General features: G+C 38.0%; 1 protein-coding gene across 1 annotated transcript; it reads left to right on the forward strand.

Annotated features, from left to right (window-relative positions):
• The first annotated feature begins 6,871 nt into the window (after positions 1 to 6,871).
• On the forward strand, positions 6,872 to 22,055 carry LOC144656071 (uncharacterized). The gene is made up of 14 exons (XM_078516293.1): positions 6,872 to 7,137; positions 8,417 to 8,557; positions 9,804 to 10,054; positions 10,487 to 10,568; positions 10,939 to 11,187; positions 11,678 to 11,751; positions 13,360 to 13,536; positions 13,838 to 14,011; positions 14,406 to 14,567; positions 15,039 to 15,149; positions 15,874 to 16,057; positions 18,424 to 18,481; positions 19,943 to 20,057; positions 20,380 to 22,055. The coding sequence occupies exons 1-14, from the start codon at positions 6,994 to 6,996 to the stop codon at positions 20,426 to 20,428; spliced, it is 1,971 nt and encodes a 656-aa protein (XP_078372419.1). The 5' UTR covers positions 6,872 to 6,993; the 3' UTR covers positions 20,429 to 22,055.
• Positions 22,056 to 23,690: the final 1,635 nt, after the last annotated feature.

The following is a 23,690-nucleotide window of genomic DNA, read 5'->3' on the forward strand; positions in this document are numbered from 1 at the left end:
CTGTTTAGCATGTACTTCGTGGGTTGTACACTTTTTTGTCTTTTTCTCCTAACTTCCGGTATAGGAATTTGCTTGGCGGTTGCCAAATCCTTAACTTCTACTTCCCACCGTAAAAATAGAATTATCTGTTTTTTTTTTTGGATTTACACAGGCGACAGACTGATGTTCCGTACCTTTGAAAGAAAAAAAAAATCAATAAATACATAAATAAATAAAGAGTTAAAGTTGAAGGGAGAGGGGGGGGGAGGGTGGACGAGGACGCAATTTATGTAAATCCCTCTTTCCAATTCCATCGGTCACCACGCTTTATCTTGGGAAAGATAATGCTTAGGAATTAAGAGCACAGGTTTCCTACGGTCAAACATATGTCGGTAAGAGTCCTTAAATGGATTTCGCTCATACTCTTACCATGGGTAGGCCTTAATATAAAATGAATCACAGTATACTTTGTTTGGCTAAATATCGATTTGTTCTCGAGAAAATCAATAATTCTAAAATCCAGCAAAATTGACGCTTTCGGAGCTCAAAATTTATGCCGAGTTTGTTAGCTTCGCGTCGAAAAATAAAGCACTCTGGAAGAAAAGTACCTATTTAATATCGAAGAATAACATCAAATTAGTACGTCGAAAGCAATTTCTGCTCTTAAAGTCCTTTTATTTACAAAATATAATTAAGTTTATTCGACACACTTTTGATTTAATTCAAAATAGGTCATATTATCGCTTTATTTAAGTATGAGCGAAGCGAAATAAATGGCCGAAAATTTGGTGTTAGACAGATAAATGATTGTTCTTTTCGATACTAAAAGGATTTCCTGGAGAAATGATTTAGTGCGATGCTTTCGGATCTCAAAGTTGCTTAAAATTCGTTAATTTAACCGACCGTGACATTGTTGATCTTATCAACATTATGTAAACATTCCACGCAAAGGTTAATTCTCCCCATGTGAACTTCAACTGAGTAAAATAAAAACATAGACTTGCTTACCGTGGTGTTCGCTGATATGTTGTAAATCCTGTTTTCCTCATTTACGACAAAACCTAACTGATTTCCACGTATTGAAGTGACAGTTCTTTTCCATGCATTCTTGAAAACAGTCCTGAGTCTTAACTGATCAGTGTAAACAGGAATACGAAGTACTTTGCTTTAAATCAACTTAAAGCTTAGCAGCAGTGGTAGATAAATCGATACGGCCGGCGAATCTGTGTTTCGAAAACCGCCATTTGAGATTTGTCGCCCCTTTGTTTTGCGGTATGCAGATAATTAATTTACACGTAAGTAACTTCCGGCACATGAAATCGACAACCACCGTGACCAGATAGCACCCTCCTATTCGAAATATTGGTCGAGGCACTATTTTTATCATTTTAACATAAGCTCTCAATGAAGAACTTTTGGGCTGAACTTGTAATAAAGTTTCACTTCAATTAGCCACCGTTCGAGAGAGTTGTTAAATGGTTGCATGAAATCCCTTGTTCAAATTCTTGTCCCTTCTTCAGTGGAAAATTTGAAACGACGTTAAAATCCCTATAAGACGGAGATCTCTTTTAGACGAACTGAGTTGGAGCCGGTCCCGAAGGTACCCGTTTCAGAGAGAGTTGGCTGTACACAAAGCCTTAGATGGCGTCGTTGGATCCGTCTCCTGTGAATGTCAGTTAAAAATATATATTCCGCTGTGTAGTCTAGCCTGTAAACAAGCTCTCCTTCTTTCTCCTGTGGAGGATTGGGCGAAATAAAAGCGGGAAGGAAAGGTGGGGAAGGGGTGGGGGAAAAAGCGAACATATATCATGTATATGCAGTTGTAATACCAGTCACGGTAAACAATTTATAATAAAACGCTGAACATTTATGACTGTATAAAAAATTATTGGTGTAAAAATTAAGGAAAGGGTGCTTTTCACTTCATTAGATTAAGCTAGGTGAAGAAAAGTACACGTAATCAGAAGTTTGTTATGCCTTCTGACGTGATGCCATATTTTGTATTTATTTCTGCAAAGTACAACAAAGCATTTATACCAAAGTAGCATTATTAAAAAAATGAGCATAATTACAGTTGAGCATTATATCGGACAAAAAAACAAGCATTGTTAGAAGCATAACATTCCCTTTTTACCAGCGTAATTGGAAGGGCCTTTGGTGTTCAGTTAGAAAGAACTTGCATTCAAAAGATACCGCGTTCTAGAAACAAGTCACCCCGTTTTGGCTGCTGATATTTTGGAACTTTTGTGTGTTCAAAATACCATATCTCGTTCTAGATATCGTCTGATATTGAAAATCCCGTTCTAGATCGGGAACCCAAAACCACGACCTCATTGGACGGCACAGAGCCGTTTTTGGGGAATACCCCAGCTTCGACAACTCCTTCCTAATAAGTTCGCCTATTGAATTGAGAATTAAGGTGATTATAAAGTTATTACTTTATATCTCTTGTTGTTTGGAAACTTGAGTCGTATTATAATTATAACCGTCTTATTTATGAAGGAATAGACTGCGGATAATATTTGAAACTTAAACCGTTTTCCCCTAATAGCTTCCAAATCAACTCAAAAACACACCGGAAAACAGGTTTAAGAACAAAATATTTATATAATGACTATGATATTTTTAAAACATTTGGGTTCCCTGACGGCGAGGCGCTTGTCCCTCCCCGCAAGCTCTGGCCTTGCCTTGTTTACGCCGGACCCCAACAGAATATATACATGGTCATATTTTTTATCATTCACGGAAGACGGATCCAACGATAACATCTTAGATTTTGCTTTCACCTGTTTTGCCTTGACCTAATCAAGAACTTGGACAAAGGTAAGAACAAAAAAAAAAACTATAAAGCGAAGCAACGCAACAGAAGAACCTTAGACCCGGGAGTTAAAAGCGCTGTCATGCAACTATTTAGCAACTTTCACAAACGGTAGCTACCTAAAGTGAAACTTAATTACATGTTCAGCCCAAAAGTTTTTCATTTAGAGCTTATATTAATATAGCAATAATATGGTGCCTCAACCAATACTATACCAAAACGCAGGGTGCTATCTGGGATCTGGTCACGGCGGTTGTCGATTTCATGTGCCGGAAGTTACGCAAGTGTGAAATACATTATCTGCACACCGCATGACAAAGGGCCGACAAATCTCAGTTTTCGAAAAGAAGATTTGCCGGCCGAATCGATTTATCAACCACTGCTACTGTCCGGAACGTTTCGGTCCGATTTTCGGATAGGATATGCCTTCTAATTACACGGATAGGATAGGCCTTCTGTTTACACGAGGCCGTTCTGGAACCGGTGCGGGACGGAACCAAAACTGGACCTGCTATTTTGCAGGTCAGGTTATGGAACCGTTCCGGACCGGTTCCAGAACCGTCCTGTGTAAACACATGGATCGGTGCCAAACGCTTCCGTGTAAACAGAGGCCGATCCGGTCCGGTCCAGTTCGGAACGGCTCCGGTCCGGTCCCGTGTAAACGTAGCCTAGCTGTTTAGAGTATAAAAATGACTGAAAAAACGGCAAGGACAGGACTAACACCAGGTGTCCGTCTTATAGAGATCTTCAATAAGGGAGAGTTGACTCTACAACTGTTTTGCCTTAGCCTAATCAAGAATTTGAACAAGGGTAAGAACTGGATAAAAAATATGCAGCAAAGCGAAGCAACGCAACAGAAGAACTTTCGACCCGGAAGTTAAAAGCGCTTTCATGCAACCATTTAACAACCATTTAACAACTCTCTCAGCCCAAAAGTTTTTCATTGAGAGCTTATGTTAAAATGATAAAAATAGTGCCTCAACCAATCACCAAAAAGCAGGGTGCTTTCTGGTCACGGTGGTTGTCGATTTCATGTGCCGGAAGTTACTCAAGTGTGAATTACAAATGTAATTATCTGCATACCGCAGGACAAAGGGCCGACAAATCTCAAATGGCGGTTTTCGAAACGAAGATTCGCCGGCCGTATCGATTTATCTACCACTGCTGCTAAGCTTTAAGTTGATTTAAAGCAAAGTACTTCGTATTCCTGTTTACACTGATCAGTTAAGACTCAGGGCTGTTTTCAAGAATGCATGGAAAAGAACTGTCACTTCAAGACGTGGAAATCAGTTACAAATGGCGCGTCAAGAAAATTGAATAACAGCTTCGCCGAGGGCTTAGGTTTTGTCGTAAATGAGGAAAACAGGATTTACAATGTATCAGCGAACACCACGGTAAGCAAGTCTATGTTTTTATTTTACTCAGTTGAAGTTCACATGGGGAGAATTAACCTTTGCGTGGAATGTTTACATAATGTTGATAAGATCAACAATGTCACGGTCGGTTAAATTAACGAATTTTAAGCAACTTTGAGATCTGAAAGCATCGCACTAAATCATTTCTCCAGGAAATCCTTTTAGTTTCGAAAAGAACAATCATTTATCTGTCTAATACCAAATTTTCGGCCATTTATTTCGCTTCGCTCATACTTAAATAAAGCGATAAGTTTGACCTATTTTGAATTAAATCAAAAGTGTGTCGAATAAACTTAATTATATTTTGTAAATAAAAGGACTTTAAGAGCAGAAATTGCTTTCGACGTACTAATTTGATGTTATTCTCCGATATTAAATAGGTACTTTTCTTCTTTATGCTTTATTTTTCGACGCGAAGCTAACAAACTCGGCATAAATTTTGAGCTCCGAAAGCGTCAATTTTGCTGGATTTTAGAATTATCGATTTTCTCGAAAACAAATCGATATTTAGCCAAACAAAGTATACTGTGATTTATTTTATATTAAGGCCTACCCATGGTAAGAGAATGAGCGAAATCCATTACAGGGCTCTTGCCAAGAATTTTCATTTTTGTTTGAAATTTCTGCATATGTCCTCTTAATTTTTTATTTATTTATTGATTGATTGATTTGTTTTTTGTTTGTTTGTTTATTTATTCATTGCGTTTTTTTGGGCGGGGGGGGGGGGGGGGGGGTTGTTAAGCAAGATCAAAACAAATCCTGCAGAGCAAAATTAGAGAAAGAAGAGAAAAGAATCATGCACAATCGTCGGACAAAACTTGAGTTCAGGCAAAGTTCCCCAACACCCTCTCCCTCCTTCCAAAAAATGAGGTGGCGTATATCAGCCTCGTTCAAGATTGGGCGTACATTGTATATGCCATGTATTGCCAGATAGGCATGAACATGAAAAAGTTGCTCAGAAAGCTAAAAGTTGCTCAAGAGTTGCCGAGCACAATTATTTATCTATGCCTATTGCCAGAGTCACTTTACACGCAACGACGTTGCGCGACAAGTTAAAAGTAAATGTTGATTTAACCTCGCTCCCAAGGCCTCTCTTTTTTTGTTAACCTCGCTCCCAAGGCCTCTCTTTTTTTGTTGCCGAGGAAACAGCACCCTGGGAACGAGGTCGCCATAAATTGTACTGGCATCATTTTGACGACAGTACCACGTGACAACCAATTTTGACATTACCAAACCGGTTTTTGACAGCTATGTTTTACCATTTTCGCATTTTGTGGGTTTTAACAAATATTATTTCTATTTCTACCTTTTACGATGGCATTTGCATTATTAATCTTAAATAAGTAACAGTTCGTCACATTAGATATAATTAAGATATAATTTAAATTTGAAAGTAAGGAACGAATCATTTTTTTTTGGAGGGGGGGGGGGGATGAAAAATATTGAAAAAAATGTTTGCAGGGCCTGGAAAGACAAAATAAATTGTTTGCAAACACGATGTGTATAACAAAAAATATTAAGAATTTCGAAAAAAATGTCTGCAGAGGTGCATAAACTAAAAAAAAGGTTGCAGAGGAAAATTTTCACCTCCCCCCCCCCCCCCCTCCAAGAAAATAATGGTCCGTTCCTAAACTATTTCTCGCTATAATCTTGAAAAATATATTTATTTTGTTTATGACATTTATGAAAATAAAAAATAAAGCCATTCAAATCAACGGATCCAAGATTTCGGTTATTTTAATATCGAATGCGTCATATTGCCTTCATTGTTGTTCCTAATGACAACCAAAGTTTTATCAGAAACAAGAATCTTATCAGACATTGTGATTTCAGCCAGTCAAATAAAATAACGGCATAAATGAACCCGCCACCCCTCCTTCCGGTCCCAGAGGCTAATAAAACCCGGCTGGAAGAATTTCAATTATAGTTATCTAATGTATGTATTGTACTGCAAATGTATCGTATTTTTCAAATAAATGTTAATGAAAAAAAAAATCGTTTGTATAGACATGCAATTTTTTTTTTCAAACAAAATATTATGTTGTGTAAATTGCAAAAGTATTCTTTTCAGCTTTATTTTAGTTTGGCTAATAAAAAGTAAGTACACAATCTAATGGAAAAGTAAATTAATTACATTTTGTATGTAAGGTGTTGTACGTACTGTAAGTTAGTAAATAAATGCGGTTTTAGCATGCGAAAGTAGTGAATTTGCAAGCTCTCTCTTAAATAAAGATTTATTTAAAAAAAGTATTTTTGCTATAATCCTGGACAAATTTAGTTGAGAAAAACACGATTTTAGTCTAAATAATACACTTTCTTGAATATAAACCACAACTAAAAAAAAAAACTCAAATTGTGTCATTTCTCGCTTCCTTTCCCTTCCACCCCTTTCAATGGTCTTTTCCGGCTTATTGAATTTTTTGAAGTGAAATGATTTTGCATATTCTCCTTACGCACTGCATGAACAATACGCAGTTACTTAGCAGGAAATTAAACTTAGCACGCGAAAGCAGTACCTAATGTAATTCGGCATCTCTGTCATATGACTGCTGACATAAGTAGAACTTATGTAAGATTAAAATCAAACACCTGCCATTTATTACATAATTTAAATCTTATTTTTAATCCAACCCTCGACCCAATTCATATTGTAATTTGAAATGACATCAAGTCCAAAAATTACTCTGTTGTTTTTAAATCTACGCTAGCTATACGGACATATTAGGGCTTGAATTGACTGTCGAGGTGGTGGCGTGTCGCAAACCTTAGCTTGTGTTCAAAATGAATAATCAAATATCAAGCCAAGATCTAATCCTTCCCAGAAGCTCTTCTCTTGTGGATGAGCCATATTCCCACGGTAGCACGTTTACCCTGCAAGACCGAGTGGAGGCCATTGAACACTCCAGCGAAGAATTTTACGAAAGGGTGAGTAAAGGAACTAAGTTATACGAAGAAAAACATGTTTCCCAAAAACTCGAAGAGAACAGCGTCTTTAAGCCGCATTTGGCATACATTTACCTTTTAAAACCATTATTTCTTTTGTTTCTTCATAGACACCGGCATGAATTAATATTAATTAATTACAAATTATGTCCAACGTAATCAAAAGTTTCAAAAGACGTTTTGATGCTTTGCCACGCATTTCAGTGAAGTGTGGGAATAGATGTCATTTTAGAAACTAAAAAATTAATATTTACTGAGGGTAAAAAAGCTCCTATATACCGGGTATCTCTGCTATCTTAAAATGAATTGTAAATTTCAAATTGATCTCTGATGGTACTAAAAGCAATTTTAATAAACACTACTTGAATTTGTTTTCAATACGCCACACGTTTGAGGTTTTATAAGTATTCTATATTAATTAAAACGTTCTTCTCGTTCACGCCCTAATAATGAGTTTTATTGATATGCTTAGAACGTCGCAGTAACAAGAAATTTCTCCCATCTATTTCCACTCATAAATCTGCTAAAACAAATTAAATTTATTCCCTACGGCATTTAAAGAGAAATAGTTTTTTTTAATTAATAACGTTATTTTATGGAGGAAAAAAATGTTTAAAAAATGATACCGGCGCCTAGTAACATAGGTTTTGCACAAATACATCTTCGGTGGTTTTTGTAAATTTTTTCTACTGACAAGGCGATCAAAACTAATTCTTTCTGAAGATTCCATACTTTATATTTATATGGTAATTTCTTTTTTTTTAATTACTTGTTTTTCATCAGTCTCCGGAACTAAATAGATGTCTGTACGAGAAATGCTTTTGTTCTCCCAAGTATTGGCTCGTAATAGGCGCTGCTTACGAATACCATGTCAAATTTTGTTTTTTTTTTTTTAAATATACGAAGCCTTTTATAATTAAAAAAAAATGATTTGTCGTACCAGCCGATAGTTCTTTAGCCTGGCTCTTAATTATGTCTGCGCCCGAGGTGAAATGACAATAGAAAACTCCATGAGGCTTCCGCTAGGAAGAAAAGTAATCAATGATATTTATAAGGTTAGGCAAGAAAAGAAATGATTACAAGACGCAAAGCAATGGATTTAGTTCGCCTCGAGATTTTAAAGTGTGATGGTAAACTAAGCGCTGCCCATTATTTACTGGAACTTTTTGTTGACACTTCAATATTACATTGTAGCCAAGGTAATATGATAATGAATCTCCATGAGGGTTTCGCTAGAAAGACATTTAACTTTATTCCATAGGTCAGGCAAGAAATGAGAGAAAAAAGAATTGAAAGGTACATAGCAATGGACTCAGTTCGTCTCCAGCGATTGATAGATTTGTGTGACACAAAGGAAAGCACTGCTCTTTATTTACTTGAAGATTGGAATTATGAGCCACAGGTAATAAGAGGAGATTTACTTCACGTTTCAGTATTAAAGCCTCAAGTTGTTTCAATTTTAAGTTCTCCTCGTAGTCTAATTACTAGCACACCAAAATGTTCCCTGATTATTTTCACGGTCTCAAAGCAATGATGCCCTCACTTCGTACACTTGCCGTGAAAATAATCAGGGAACATTTTGGTGTGTCAATAGTTTAACTACGAGGGTTGACGTTTCTATGGGAATCATGTTTTAAAAGGGTGTTTCACCGTTTCCTGATGTTTTCAGCTTAATTTCCTGTTTAAATGACATTTTGTTTTGCTTTGTTTTTTTTTTTTCAATGTAAAGCATTCCAAAATCTTATCAGTTTTTCATCCTTATCGTTTCGATTTTTTACTTATTCTGGAGATTTTCTTACATATTTTAAAAACTTTTTAATCAAAGATCAACAAGATGGCGGACTTTATAAAACGTGTGTTTGATTTGATATGACGCACAATAATTGAAAAGTGATTGCTACTAAAATGAACATATTTGGATGCTTTTCAATCCAAGGTTGATTACTATAGTGTTACTACAGTGTTGACACAATTGAAGATACAAAGTAAGAACCCTTCCAACGCTGGCCTATAGATAGTTAAGTTTGTAATCTAGTTCCTACTTGTCAATTATTTTACATGTAATTAAATAAATACTCGCGAAATAAGGAAAAATGCAATTTACATCTTGTGGTCACTCCTTGGAAACAAATTTGGGGAGACCTTGATGTTCGCCAGGGGATTCTTAAGTATTCTATATAAAAAGAGACGTCACTTTTAGGCGGTCAAAAAACACGATGTGATGTTTCTACAACACTGACCTCCTACCCCCCCCCCCCCCTTCTCCCTCCAAAAGAAAACTTTCTCCAATTAAGCTATCAATTTTCCCTTAAACTGGCCAATGTGATCGTGGAAAACATTTTTCACAGCAGGGAAACGCACGAAAGATACAACTTCATTTCGATTGGTAAGAAGAGTATTCACGTCGCTGGAGGCCACGTATAAATATTGGTGGTTTGCATTAAACCAAGCTAGAAGGACAAAGTATCTTACCAGGCGGGCTCTTAACAGCTAGTCTGTTACACAGGGTCGATCGTTTAAAGACTCATAAAATCTTTCACCGTTTAACTACTCACAGACACATGATTGTGTTTATGTGCGGGTAATTGTCAAATAATAAAATTTCTTTTTTTAGGTTAATTAATGGTAAGAACAGTTTACTTTGTTAGGTTTGTAGATTCCTTAAAATCCTGTGTGATTCAGGAGTTAATTTAAAAGAGGTTGAAGATTATCTCCACAACACTCCATTACACATAGCTGCAACCAAGAACTACGTCTCGCTGGCAAAGTTTTTGATTGACAGTTATCCCAGCATGCTTGTGGCTACAAACGGTCAGGGCGAACTTCCGGTTGAAACTGCGATAAAAAACGGTCAAGATGACGTGGCTGCATTCCTGATAAGGAGAATGGATCACAGAAGGTTGGTAGGGCGAGTGTTTACTTAAAACTTCGGATTCATTCAAACTTTTCTCTCAAGTACAATGGGTTATCACGGGTTTCGACGCCATCTTAACGGGTAGGCAACGCGGTGAGAAATAGCAGTGTTTGTATGGGAATCCAACGGCAAATATCTTTTACAAAAATTGAATTCTAGACGACTCCATTCATCGCTGTCTACTGCTGTTCTTCGTACCTCAGTCCGAGATTTCCAGCCTATTACATCAATTTCTCTCTCTACTGTACGCCCACAGCTGGTTTTTAGTCTCCCTTTTCTTATTCTATCTTTGGGTGCACAGGTCATCCATATGTTGCAGTTGTTTGGTTTTTATAGTTCTTGCTTTGAAATATGTACAATTCAAGTAATTGCGCGCTGTGATTACAGTGAAGACAATAATTCTTTTTATTTCTCTAGAGTTGGAGACTTGTTCAGGGCCAAACAGCAAAGAAGAGCTCCAATTAGCCTAGTGAAACTGACGGAAGAGCTTAAAATGCAGGTGTGGAACTATTCATGGAAAGTTGCTAGCGGTTGATCACTGATCGACGAACTGATGATAACACAAAGAAACAAAAGATATCTGCGATAAATTCTTTGAACATGCAGACTTAGTACCGTTAATTAACGCATATATCAAAAGCACTAGCTGACAAACCATGCTGTCGGTTTACGGTTAAACTTAAGCTTCTTTCAAGGTTACGCTAAGAAATAGCTTCATAAGTCTTTTATTCATTGATAGTTTGCGATAAAACAATCCATTTTTTAAACGGAAATTAATATTTTAGGTCATTTTACTATCGAAAACTGTTGAAATTAGCGTAGATTGTTTCAGTGTACTCGACGTTTTTCTTTATTTATATTATCGGCAGAAAACCATCGTTGCCGTGTTAGATTGTCTCATTTCTCCTCGCTGGCCCCACCCACCATGCCTGCCGTCAGACATTGTCCCGTGCCTGTCATGGGAACAGCTTCAGGACACGCCCACTCACTTTCAAGTGACTTATGACATCCTGGAGAGTGACGTCAACGGCAGATTCCCGGATGATGCTGAATACGAGTACACGCCCAAGTCTTGTTACTACAATTTGGCGAAGCATTGCCAACAGACTCTCAACAAGGTAGATTAGAAAATGGCGGCTCTCTGTCAATGATTAATACAGAGTAAAAGAAGAAAGAAGACAGTAAGGACAACGTCAGTTAAAAATAAATTTATGTTTCTTCTTCGAAGTTCATGATAATCTTGATTCATATTTTGATTTAATTTCTTCTATCACTGTCAGAGCTATCCCAAAATGAATTGAAATTGAAGGCGGTGTTAATTCGCACAATAAATTTAAAAAAATATTGGCGTTGCAGTTCACGTTCTTAGTTATGGCAGAAATTGGTAATTTCGCATTGTTACTTTACACAGGATAGAAAACTCGGTTTCCTTTTGTGGTTTACCCTAATGTATTAAGTCAGCAAAAAACAATGAAGAAGGCTAACATGTCTAAAACATGTCTAACTGAAACACCGACCGGAAGCCCGAAAAAAATGGCATGGCTTTTGCAGTAAAAATTGTTCTAGTCTTTTCTTGTTTCTATGTGTTTATTTTTTTTTTTCTTATAGGAAATTTTAAATCACGTTGTGATTAAGTTGTTAACAAAAAGAAAATGGGGAAAATATGCTGCGTTTTGGTTCAGGTACGGTAGGATTTTTATTGTTGTCTTGCTAACTCTTTCACAAAAGTCCGCAAATGATCCCAAAGTTAGTTCTAATCAATTAGATTATGAGACGAGTTATAATAAAGTGGAAAGGAGTTTTGTGGTCATTATATATTTACTGAATATCTATAAGATCACGAATTTAAGGACTTATTAAAAAAACCTTGGACGTGGTGGAGAGATTTTATTGAAACTTACCAACAGACTTTTATTTCTGTAAAAACAAATAAAATGTTTTTCGCATTGATTTGATATCACTTATATTAGTACGTAGAACAAGGCCATACTCTTTGGTCATGACTTCATATGGCGATATTAAATCCGCCATCTTGGTTTTCACTTTTTTATTAGGAAGTCAGAGATAATGCATACCGATGAAAAATTAAAAAAAAAATCCTGCCATCTAGGCGAATACTTTTGTAAAGTTAGTTTAAATTAAGCTCAAACTACATGTTAAAATCTGGTTGTCAATTTTCGATCGATTTTCGTGAGAGATGACTGAACGTCTTCTGAAAGTTCAAGCACCAAAAAAGTGATCTACTTATACACCGAATGCAAATATGGCGGATCACTCGGTCGGTGCCTGGGACGAGCTGCATGAAAGCGAGGCTAGTCAGGCTTCGGTGTTTTTTTGGCAATGCTCTCGTACAGAAGTCTTGCTTATTCGTCGATCTGGTGTGTTTCTTTTCGGTACTCCTATGAGTTGCTGTGTTTCTGAATGCCACGAGAAGTGATAGAAGTGTTCACTGTTTGCCTCTTAGGCAAAAATTGGACCGATGCAATTCGCTGAGACGAGTGAAAGGAGTACAAAGGAGTTCACGATCGCCGCGGGAACTTTTAATAACGTTTGTTCGCTACATATCAGGTTAGAAGATCTTAGAAAATGTGTAAGCGATCACATTTAGCTCCAAGTCGTTTTTATTTGGCTCAATGCTTTCACTAGCTTAAACTATCGGGGCAGTTGAATTAGTATTTGATCGTGCGATTTCATGCGAGTGGATCGGACGCGAACAAAGCCGGACATGAACATTTTCTTTTGAGACAGAGGATGTCTTGGAAGTGGAGCTTTTCTTTACCTTGGGAAAGGTATTGGCCATGTAACTCGTGCTGGAACACCACCAGACACCACATAAGCTCTTTATTTAAAAGAATTTCCTAAGATCTTCGAACCTGAAATTTAGTGAACAAACCTCAATACCGGTAGTTCCCGCGGCGATCGCGAACTCCTTTCTTTCGTCTCAACGAATTGCATTGATCCACTTTTTCCCTTAGAGGCAAACAGTGAACACTTCTATCACTTCTCGTTGCATTCAGAAACACGGCAACTCGTAGGAGCAGCGAAAAGAAACACACCAGGTTGATGAATAAGCGAGACTTCTGTACGAAAGCATTGTCACAACACCGAAGCCTGACTAGCCTCGCTTTCATGCAGCTCGTTCCAGGCACCGACCGAGTGGTCCGCCATATATTGCTTCAAATTTTCAGGAAGAAAATAGAGAGCGTGTCATCCATTCCCCTCCCTTCCCCTTCCCTCCTTCTTTGTACGTCCCAGGGCTTTAATAACTGTTCCTATTATTAAATTGACAGGTTCCGAGGATTGAATTACTTGATTTTCCTGGCTTTTCTCTCCACCGATTTTATGATGGCTGCCAAGTCACAGGGCTTAGAGTACCTTAAGACGTCAAGCTTCTTTACATTTCTTGGAGTGTGGGTTATCGCCATGACATTATGGTTTCTATTTGATGAGCTTTTCGAACTAAAAAGGTATTTTTTTTCTAATTGAAATAGAATCTTAGTGCTGAAAATATAATCAATAACAAATTAAAGCATTTATTTAAATTGGTATGCACGCCTTTCTCGTTCTTAATTACCTGGACTTTCACGGACGCGTGATTCTAGTTACAAAGCGGGGGTAGACTATTTAAAAGGTATTTGAAGTAGAAGGCGTGATGCAACCTTCTGAGTGAAGACGAGCTACACCTAAATCACAGGAAACTAGTACCAAGTTCCTATAAAAATTTGTTGGATGTCGGGATCACAGGGTGTTATTTTCTTTTCACTTCAGAGAACCACTGGCCTACATCAAAGATGTCTTTAACTACTTGGATCTGTCAGGGTATTTCCTAATTCTGGCGACGTACTTAATCAGATTTTCTGGAAGTAATGCACAGTGGACTTTTGCTTCTTTGGCAATTTTGATTAATTTTATCGGCGTCTTTAAATACTCAGGTGTAGATCGGTAAGTAGGAAGTATTTTTCAAACTTTGCACTTTCTTCTACTTTTATGGCTCGATTTATGTTGTAAACGAAACAGCCTTGTGGGATTAAACAAGCTTTTTACAGCTCGACAAATGCTAGAAAGGAATTTTTCCTCGATTAAAACATTTTTCAAGACCGTCTACCTCCTATCGCACTGCACTACTTTAAAAGCCTTTCAGTAAAAATTGAGTGTTTCGTGCGATTATTTAATAGAAAAGTACAATCTTCACTGACCACAAATCAAACTAAATTTATAAATCTATAATTTCGAAGATTTTATAGAGTCATTGATGTAATTAGAACTGTTCTACCTGTACCTAATGAAGCGCCTTGCCCGGGTTTGTGATAACTTAAACGCTTTGACTTATTTACAGAAACATCGGTTTGTACATAAAATGCCTTGGTAAGGTCGTTTACAAGGACATTCCAAGATTTCTGGTCGTGTTTACAGTCATTCTGGTGACCTTTTCAACTTCGTTCTACATAGCCGTCAGAGCGCATAAAGGCACCTCCACAGAAACAGTACTCGACGACAGGTAAGTAAAAGAAAAGCCGGCTGTGCTACGCGTTTGAGGTAGAGCCGTTAACGATTTAGTGTCGAAAGCAATCCATAATTGCTTTAGTCTTACTTTTACTGTGCCGCCTTGTGATTGGTTTAAAAAAGGTCACTCTTCCTTCTCTGAACCAATAAAACACAAATCCAAAACCAGTAACGGCTTGGTTTCGTACCTCTTCCCACGCGGAGCGCCCGTTATGTGTTTTTTTTGCTACGGTTTCCCGCTGGCACGTTTTACTGTGTATGACTGTATTAACATACATTTGTAGTTGCTCTTTCTCTCTTTCTGGTTTTACGACACTCGATTGAAAACCGCTAAATAACTGGTTTATCTAAAGAAGCCGCAAATATTCAACGACGCACGAAGGCGTACAGACTTATTTTAATCTCGTATGGCTACTGGAAAACACCATATAAGTCTGTTATTGTTGTTGTTGTTGTTTTGTTTTAGCACGCTCAGAAATGAAATTTCGTGCACGACTAGTGTAGGATGTGTGATGGTGGCTGGTATTATGACTTGGCTCGAAGGCACGTCCATTGTTCGCAACTTGTCAGAAGTTGGGTGAGTTCAACCATCATTAAAATAACACTGTTGAGTGTCAGTTTGTTCATTATAACTTTCAAAGCAACACAAAGTCCCGGGAACACAGGACATGTTAACTTCAAACTATAAGGAACACATAGCCGCAATCAACTAGATCTTGATCATGATCATCATCATCATCATCATTATCATCATCATCACCACGACCACCACCACCACCACCATCATCATCAACATCATCATCATCATCATCATGTTACGAAATATCTCTTTGACTATAATGTCACATGTGTTAATAAATTTTCACCTAATTGAAGAAACGTTGGCCATGTGAAAAGCATAAACCTGATCATGAACGATATGACATAATGGTATTCTGGGTAGACAGCCTTGCTTGGCTTATTAATATTCCTTTTATTGATAATCAAAGGATTTGCTTTCTTTGAAAGCCTTAAGAGAAGGATATATTCAACCTATCATATTATTATGTTCATCCTGTCAAAGACGACGTTTATTTTTTTTTTCTGATTTCCCAGTGAACCTTTGGGTCGCATCGTTCATGGTTTATGCTTATCATGGGTCAAGGATTCTTCAATCAGATGTATACAATCATAACAAACTGTTCAATTGCATTTTGCTTTAAGTTTCGTGACCAAGTGCCATTTGTACCTCTGTAACGATTACTTATTCTTAAGCGGAAGAACAGGTAATTCTTAAAATTGCAGTTTCGTTTCTTATCTAGATGGCTGGGAGCTGTGCTCATCGTCTTATTCATGATGAGTGTGACGATTATTCTGTTGAACATCCTGATCGCTCAACTCTCGCTGACTTACGAGCTGGTCCAAGAAGAGTCATTGCATTCTTTCACTGCGCTTAGAATGCAAGCTGTGGCAATCGTTGAGTGGCAGAGCAGGTTTAAATTTTGGGTGAGTTCAATATCGAAAAAATAGATAGGAAGTGCCGTTTCTAGCTGTAAGTTTCATAACTTTATTTAATCGATGTGGAAACTTGACATATGAAGAATACCTTACTGTATGACTGTATGTCGAAACTCCAGCGAAACCTGCGCGTAAATTAGACCTCTGGTGGTCGACCTCCCCGCGAGTTCCTGGCGGAGTCTACTAGTGTGCTCGGAGTAAACAGCGGAACTCCGGTGGGTTCCGATCACATATGGAAATTCTAGTCAGTATGTATGGAAGCCACACTAATTTAGACCTCACTCCTCCCGACCAAACACAACAATAACAACTTTAACAACAACAACAAATTTTATCGGCAGAATTCTCTGAGATTTACTCCACTCCAGGATAACGATTGTATCAAAATTGCAAACTGCGAGCTTAAACTGTGAATCAAACTCTCAGTTCGCACTAAGCCTTCTCAGCAATTCTTGAAGCTCCGAGCGCCGTAAAATCAAAGGAAATTAAATGAAGCGCAAACAACAAAACAAAGACGTGCAGTTTCCTTGCCCTCTACTCATTTCTTCCCTTCTCAGTTTTTTGTTTTAGAAGTGAGTTTCGTACAGTAGTGAGTTCTTTAGTGAGCTCCCTATAGTAATCAGTTCCTTAGAGAGTACTCTAGTACTGAGTTCCCTTAATTTGTTGTTATCTATTTCGTTCTCGGAAATATTAGCTTGTTAAGCTACTCTAAATTCGAGTTTAAATAAAGTTTTATTATTATTATCATTAGTGTGTTTCCTATAGTAGTGAGTCTTCCTAGTAGTGAGTTCCCTAGTAGTGAGTTCCCTAGTAGTGAGTTCCTTAGTGAGTTCCCTTGTAGTGAGTTCCCTAGTAGTGAGTTCCTTAGTGAGTTCCCTAGTAGTGAGTTCCTTAGTGAGTTCTCTAGTAGTGAGTTCCCTAGTGGTGAGTTCCCTATAGTAGTGAGTTCCTTAGTGAGTTCCCTAGTAGTGAGTTCCCTAGTAGTGAGTTCCTTAGTGAGTTCCCTTGTAGTGAGTTCCCTAGTAGTGAGTTCCTTAGTGAGTTCCCTAGTAGTGAGTTCCTTAGTGAGTTCTCTAGTAGTGAGTTCCCTAGTGGTGAGTTCCCTATAGTAGTGAGTTCCTTAGTGAGTTCCCTAGTAGTGAGTTCCCTAGTAGTGAGTTCCTTAGTGAGTTCCCTTGTAGTGAGTTCCCTAGTAGTGAGTTCCTTGGTGAGTTCCCTAGTAGTGAGTTCCTTAGTGAGTTCCCTAGTAGTGAGTTCCCTATAGTAGTGAGTTCCTTAGAGAGTTAGTGAGTTCCTTAGTGAGTTCTCTAGTAGTGAGTTCCCCAGTAGTGAGTTCCTTAGTGAGTTCCCTTGTAGTGAGTTCCCTAGTAGTGAGTTCCTTGGTGAGTTCCCTAGTAGTGAGTTCCCTAGTAGTGAGTTCCCTAGTAGTGAGTTCCTTAGTGAGTTCCCTAGTAGTGAGTTCCCTATAGTAGTGAGTTCCTTAGTGAGTTCCTTAGTACAGTAGTGAGTTCCCTAGTAGTGCGTTCCCTAGTAGTGAGTTACTTAGTGAGTTCCATAGTAGTGAGTTCCCTAGTAGTGAGTTCCTTAGCGAGTTCCCTTGTAGTGAGTTCCCTGGTAGTGAGTTCCCTTGTAGTGAGTTCCTTAGTGAGTTCCCTAGTAGTGAGTTCCCTATAGTAGTGAGTTCCTTAGTGAGTTCCTTAGTAGTGAGTTCCCTAGTGGTGAGTTCCCTAGTAGTGAGTTCCCTATAGTAGTGAGTTCCTTAGTGAGTTCCTTAGTAGTGAGTTCCCTAGTGGTGAGTTCCCTATAGTAGTGAGTTCCTTAGTGAGTTCCTTAGTAGTGAGTTCTCTAGTGGCGAGTTCCCTAGTAGTGAGTTCCTTAGTGAGTTCCCTGTAGTAGTGAGTTCCTTAGTGAGTTCCCTATAGTAGTGATTTCCTTAGTCAGTTCCAAATAGTAGTGAGTTCCTTAGTAAGTTTCCTAGTAGTAAGTTCCTTTGCCCCCGCAATGGAGTGTAACGATGTTTGCCCCCGCAGACAAAAAAATCCTTTGCCCTGTATAAGCCAAGTGAAGTATTTTTTAATATAGTCTCGCATCTATGTGTCTTATGTAATATATTGATGTTTCAATATAGAAGGAAATAGGTGCTGCTTATTAATTTTACTGGTACAGAAGGGGTAAAGAAACAAGAAAATAAAAGTTACATGGATATCTGTCTTGGGTTTTGAACTTAAAGAGGGAAATATTGTTTTTGGCATACCTCTAGTATTGGCGGAAGCAGCAAAATCTGGTTGTAACCTCTTCCGCTGAAGCCGTGGGCTGTCTCGTGATAAACTTTATCGAAAATGATTTCATTTCAGAACATTCGCAAGAAGTATTATGTTCCTGGAGAATTAAAGACACGTGAAGAAGTTGAAGGTGAAAAATAACCCGTTTAGTTTATCATTGAAAATATTATTCGAAGCATCTTTTTCATTAACGGCCACGCAGCGGAAAGTCACCGGTTGTTCAAAGGATGGATAACGCTATCCACCGGGTAAATCACCATTTAAACAATGTCGAGGAACTATCGGCTGATAGTTGCCCCGCGAAAATTTGATGTTCTCAAAACAAATATTAGCCCGAGAATCAAAACGTCGAGGGCTAAATTATGCTAGTTTTAAGAACATCAAATTTCCAAGGGGCAACTACCACACCAATAGTTCCGGGACTGAAAAGCTTTATTGTTTTTTATTGTTCACCATTAAATTTACTTTCGTGTGCCCATTCAAAAACGAGCATCGTGAATTTTTTTTTACTTTTCAGGATAACAAACTCAATTGAAAGCCGAAATATAACAAAGGAAACAAAACCAGTCAAGAAACCTACGAAATGCAGTGAATTTCGTTGTTACTTTTTTGTCTGCAGGCATGAATTATTTTGTCCCACGCTCGTGTCATGTAGAATAATTTCTTTACTATTTATCACCAAGCTTAAAAATCTACCATCTTTATTGTTTATTAGGCATGCTTGTTTACAAAAAAATTCACGAGCATTTTCCTCGAACGGGGACTGTTTTAACAATAGAGTGTTTACGTCGAGGAACTATCGGCTGATACAGTCAACTCTCGCCTTGCGGACACCCCGCTATCCCCGGCGAAAGTTATAGAGGTTTGACTGGAAATGACTCCCGCTATTACGGACTCTCGCTATTACGGAATTACGGACACTTTCGTGGTACCAAAAGAACAATTTTATTGTTTTGACTCTCGATAAAGCGGACACCATGAACTTCTCACATAACATTATTGCAGAAAATTGCAGTGTGTTAAATACTATTTGTCGTAACACACCTCAGAAGTCTTTTGCAATAATTATTTTTGCATCAATTGCTTCAGTAGCTTTACACCAGACTTTGCTTTTTCACTTCAGCTTGCGCCCTTTTCTTTCAGACGACTCCTTTTGAGAGATCAAACCCTCAAACCCTCGACCATTGTCATTCTCCATACCTAACGAATACTGAGTCTTTTCACGACTGTTGATAAGCTCGTCATAGCCCATACTATTTAACCTATGTTAACGCCATTTTTTTCCTCACACCCCGCTATTACGGACTCTCGCTATTACGGACACTAAACGAAGTCCCGAGCGTGTCCGCTATAACGAGAGTTGACTGTAGTTGCCCCGCGGAAATTTGATGTTCTTAAAACAAATATTATTATTAAACAGTCACGGGCGGGCACTATCGATCCGATAGTGCACAATTTGTTACGGGGAAGCTCCCCCTTTTTATATACGATTTAGACAGAAAAGGTACCCCTTTCGGCAAAACAGGCCAGCAAATTGTAGCCTGAAAATAGGCTTACGTTTAACACCCAGGAATGCATTTTGACTCTTTAGAAATGATGAAAGAGTACAGAAAGAGTGCAGATCTGCCACCACCCATGCCTGAAGAGCTATGGCAAACTCAAGAAAGAGTCGATGCCATGAGGGCAAACTCAAACCAGGAACAACGGTAAGATATTCTTACTACAACCACACATGAAAGGTTTTCCGTCTCCGTACCCAGGCGTCCCTCTGTGATTTGAATGTGGTGCGCATGGAGTTGTCGTACTTGCATTGTTCATACCCTCCTAACCATCAAGCACTATGTTCTTTGTTCTCGCCCTTCACTCCGCTGAATAACTGCAGGAATGCCGGCCCGGGGACCAGGCAAAACTCTTGGTGCACTTCTTTCTAAATATGTTTGTCCCAAATCAGGGTATCTACAAATTGAAATTTGCCACGTTATTGAAAATTTTCATGGCCCAGGTTAATGCCATCATATCTTAAAACAGGAATCAACCTTCCACGCTGCAAATCGAGGCTGAATCAAAGCTATACTAGGAGATCTTTATTGAGGCAGGCTGAACTAGCCTAAAGACAGCCGCGCCCAGATGGTACGCCAATTTGTTGAAATACAGAAGAAGAATAGATGTTGTTACAGTTTTAATGAGATTGCCTCGTACTGATAACAGAATGACCGATTTGATTTCAAAGAAACGAATTGCTTGCGTTCACTCATAATATGCATACACATAGGTTAAGACTTTATTTTCAGAGAGTAACAGTTAACAGTTAACATGAGTTACTGATGACTCTGTGGCCCTCTATCAAACAGAAAAATATAAAAAGTTAAAGATTACAAAAAAATATAGAGTGTAAAATAATTCTGCAAATATTGCATATAGCTTTAAAATTTCAAGCAAACTATTGTTTGCAACTTTAGTTTTTTGTTTATTTATATTACGTTTAATACAATAGGCCATTTCCGAGTTACCCTTTGCCTCTGTTTTAAAACGAGTCTACGTGCAAAACCATTCATATGAAAATGAGTTTCACCCAAAGATCAGTTTTCATGTAAATCAAGCTCATTTTCATTTGAATGGTTTCGCACGTACACTCGTTTTGAAACGGAGGCAAAGGGTAAGTCGGAAATGGTCTGTACACTGTGGCCTTCTGTCGAATAGAAGAAAATAAAAAGTTAAAAATTACAAAAAATATATACAGAATAATATAGTATAAAATAACTATACAACTACCGCTACAATCCCGGAGAAAACGGTCGAGACACTTTGCTAATTTTGGTACTACAGCTCAGGTTTGTCAATCCCCCCTCCCCTATTTCAATGTTAACAATGTTGCCGTTTTATGGAAACAAACCTGGTGAATTTCAAACCTCATTAAATGACATTGAGTGGAGGGAGAGGAGGATAAAATGTTTTTCACAAGCTTGCCAGGCAAGATATCGCGAAAAATCTGTGAAATGCGATTGTCTCAACTGGTTTTGTCCTGGATTGTCGATATCACTTTGATATTTCAAGCAAGCTAGAGTTTGTAACTACAATATAATCATCAAGGCATAAGTACGTTTTCTGATTATTAAAAAATGTTTATATAATTGTGTTACGCATAATACTAGGGACCCAAAAAACTTTACAGATGTTTATATTTATACTGTGCCAGTTTTTTGTTTTTTGTTCAAGGTTCTGACAGTCAACTTTCTCTAAAACGCACACCGTCGGGACCGGCTCCAACTGTCCGTTTGAAGAGAAGTGTCCGTCTTATAGGGAGTTTAGTTACAGTAAAATAAGTGACAAACTACAGGGACGGGACCAACACCAGGTGTCGGTCTTAAAGAGGTGCCCGTTAAGGGAGAGTTGATTGAATTTTTTTTAATGTTTATACGTCGAACACGGCATACCAAAGCTTAATGTGCACATGACTCGAAATTTTTGTCCCCATTTTTGCTTTTAAAATTTAGGTATTATTTGATCGAATTCTGGTATTAAAACTTCCATAGAAGCGTTTTTAGTATTTTTCCTGCCGGATCAAAGTTGAGCGTTTTTGCCCAACAATATGCGACAATTTCTCGCGCGGCCAAAATTCTTCGGTGACGTCATCAGTTGTGTAGATTGCGACTCGAAACCACTGTTCGACCACTAAGAACTCAACTTCTCCCTTGTCGTTTACACAACCGATGACAACACAGCTCTGTTATTCGTTCCCAGGCTTTCCCCCCAAATTTTGCCTAAAATATCGCATTTTAAAATGTGTTCTTGAAACGTTGTGACCTATTTTTTTTTTTTTTTCGCTGAAATGCTTCTCATAACATTTATTTTATGATGTAAGAAAAAAAAAAACGGGGGACGAAGATTTCGAGTCGTGTGCACTTTAACTATCGCGTTTCTCTGTTGTGGAAGTCAGTCTCTTACAAACAAGAGTCTATATAAAACTAGGTGTACACTGAAGGCTAGAGAGAGTTATTGCTGACGTCGTTTTTAAGCAGTTAAAATTATTCAGGTCTCAAGAGCTAGAGCTGAGAGAACGGCATAAGTAAGACCCGGTGTACTTAGGTAGAATAAGCAAATCCTAAAAAGTGAGGCAAAAAGTGTTTGTAGAAATGTAACCTCGATCGCAGTTACGGCTTTGACCCTTTCCGTCGCTTAAGATATCCAGGCAAGTTAACATGGCGGCATTTGCTGAACGAAATTTTCCTTCATTTGAAAGAAAACAGTTCAAGACATGGCATTTTTAAACGTTATGAATTTCGCAACTACAAAGGCGTTTAGACCGAAAATAGATTCAATAGTCAGATTGTTCTTAAGGCATTAGCATCGATCGTCAACATGGTGAGTTTGGCGAGCGCACGTGACCATGTGATTGAGAAAAAATTATTCATTTCATTTAGACCCGAGCTACTCATTTTGAGGGGGATCCGCACATTCGCTTAGAAGTCACCAACAATCATACAAAGGTACTGGACATCTATCTTGCTTTTTAAGCGGCTACACCTTATGTGAAGCAAACAACCTTTGGTAACAAAGGATTGACTTTTTCCTGTAACCAAATGATAATACATGAAAGGATGAACTGATTAGCTGGTAGCATTCCAAAAAGTCCAATATCACAACACACGAAAATCGTCATTTTCAGTGGCTCATGTAGCTTTTTTTATTCGATTTTTTTGGACCTGGAGTGAAAATAAGAATGACTCCACGTGATGGCATTAAAAAAAAAAAACCCAAACTGTACTGTCTCAAACTCGCCGATCTAACTGGATTTGGAGTGAAAATAAACTGGTATTTCAGCACAAGGGCCCGATATCGTCATTTTCAATGGCTCATGTAGCAATTTATTATTCTACTCTTTCGGACCTGTAATAAAAATTAAGATGAATGCACGTCACAGGTTTATTCAAAAACACCCAAATTGTACATTTCAAGTCTCAAACTAGCCGGTTTTTCTGGATCTGGAGTGAAAATAAGCTATAATGTACGTGGTGGTATTTCAACACAACGATCAAAAACAAAACGGCTGTTTCCAAGAATACCCAAACTGTACATTTTAAGTCCCAAAATAGCCGGTTTTGCTGGATCTGGAGTGAAAATAAGGTTTAATCTACGTGGTGGTATTTTAACACAAGGGCCCAAATCGTTATTTTCAGTGGCTCATGTAGCATTTTTTTATTCGATTCTTTCGGACCTAAAATGAATATTAGAATAAATATACAAGTGATGGTATCTTTCCAAAAAGACCCCAAATTGTACATTTCAACTCTCAAACTGCCCGTCTTACTGGATCTGGAGTGAAAACGGGTATTAATCTA

Source organism: Oculina patagonica, chromosome 1 (assembly GCF_052425735.1).
Source record: "Oculina patagonica isolate OP01 chromosome 1, crgOcupat, whole genome shotgun sequence".
NCBI lineage: Eukaryota > Metazoa > Cnidaria > Anthozoa > Scleractinia > Oculinidae > Oculina > Oculina patagonica.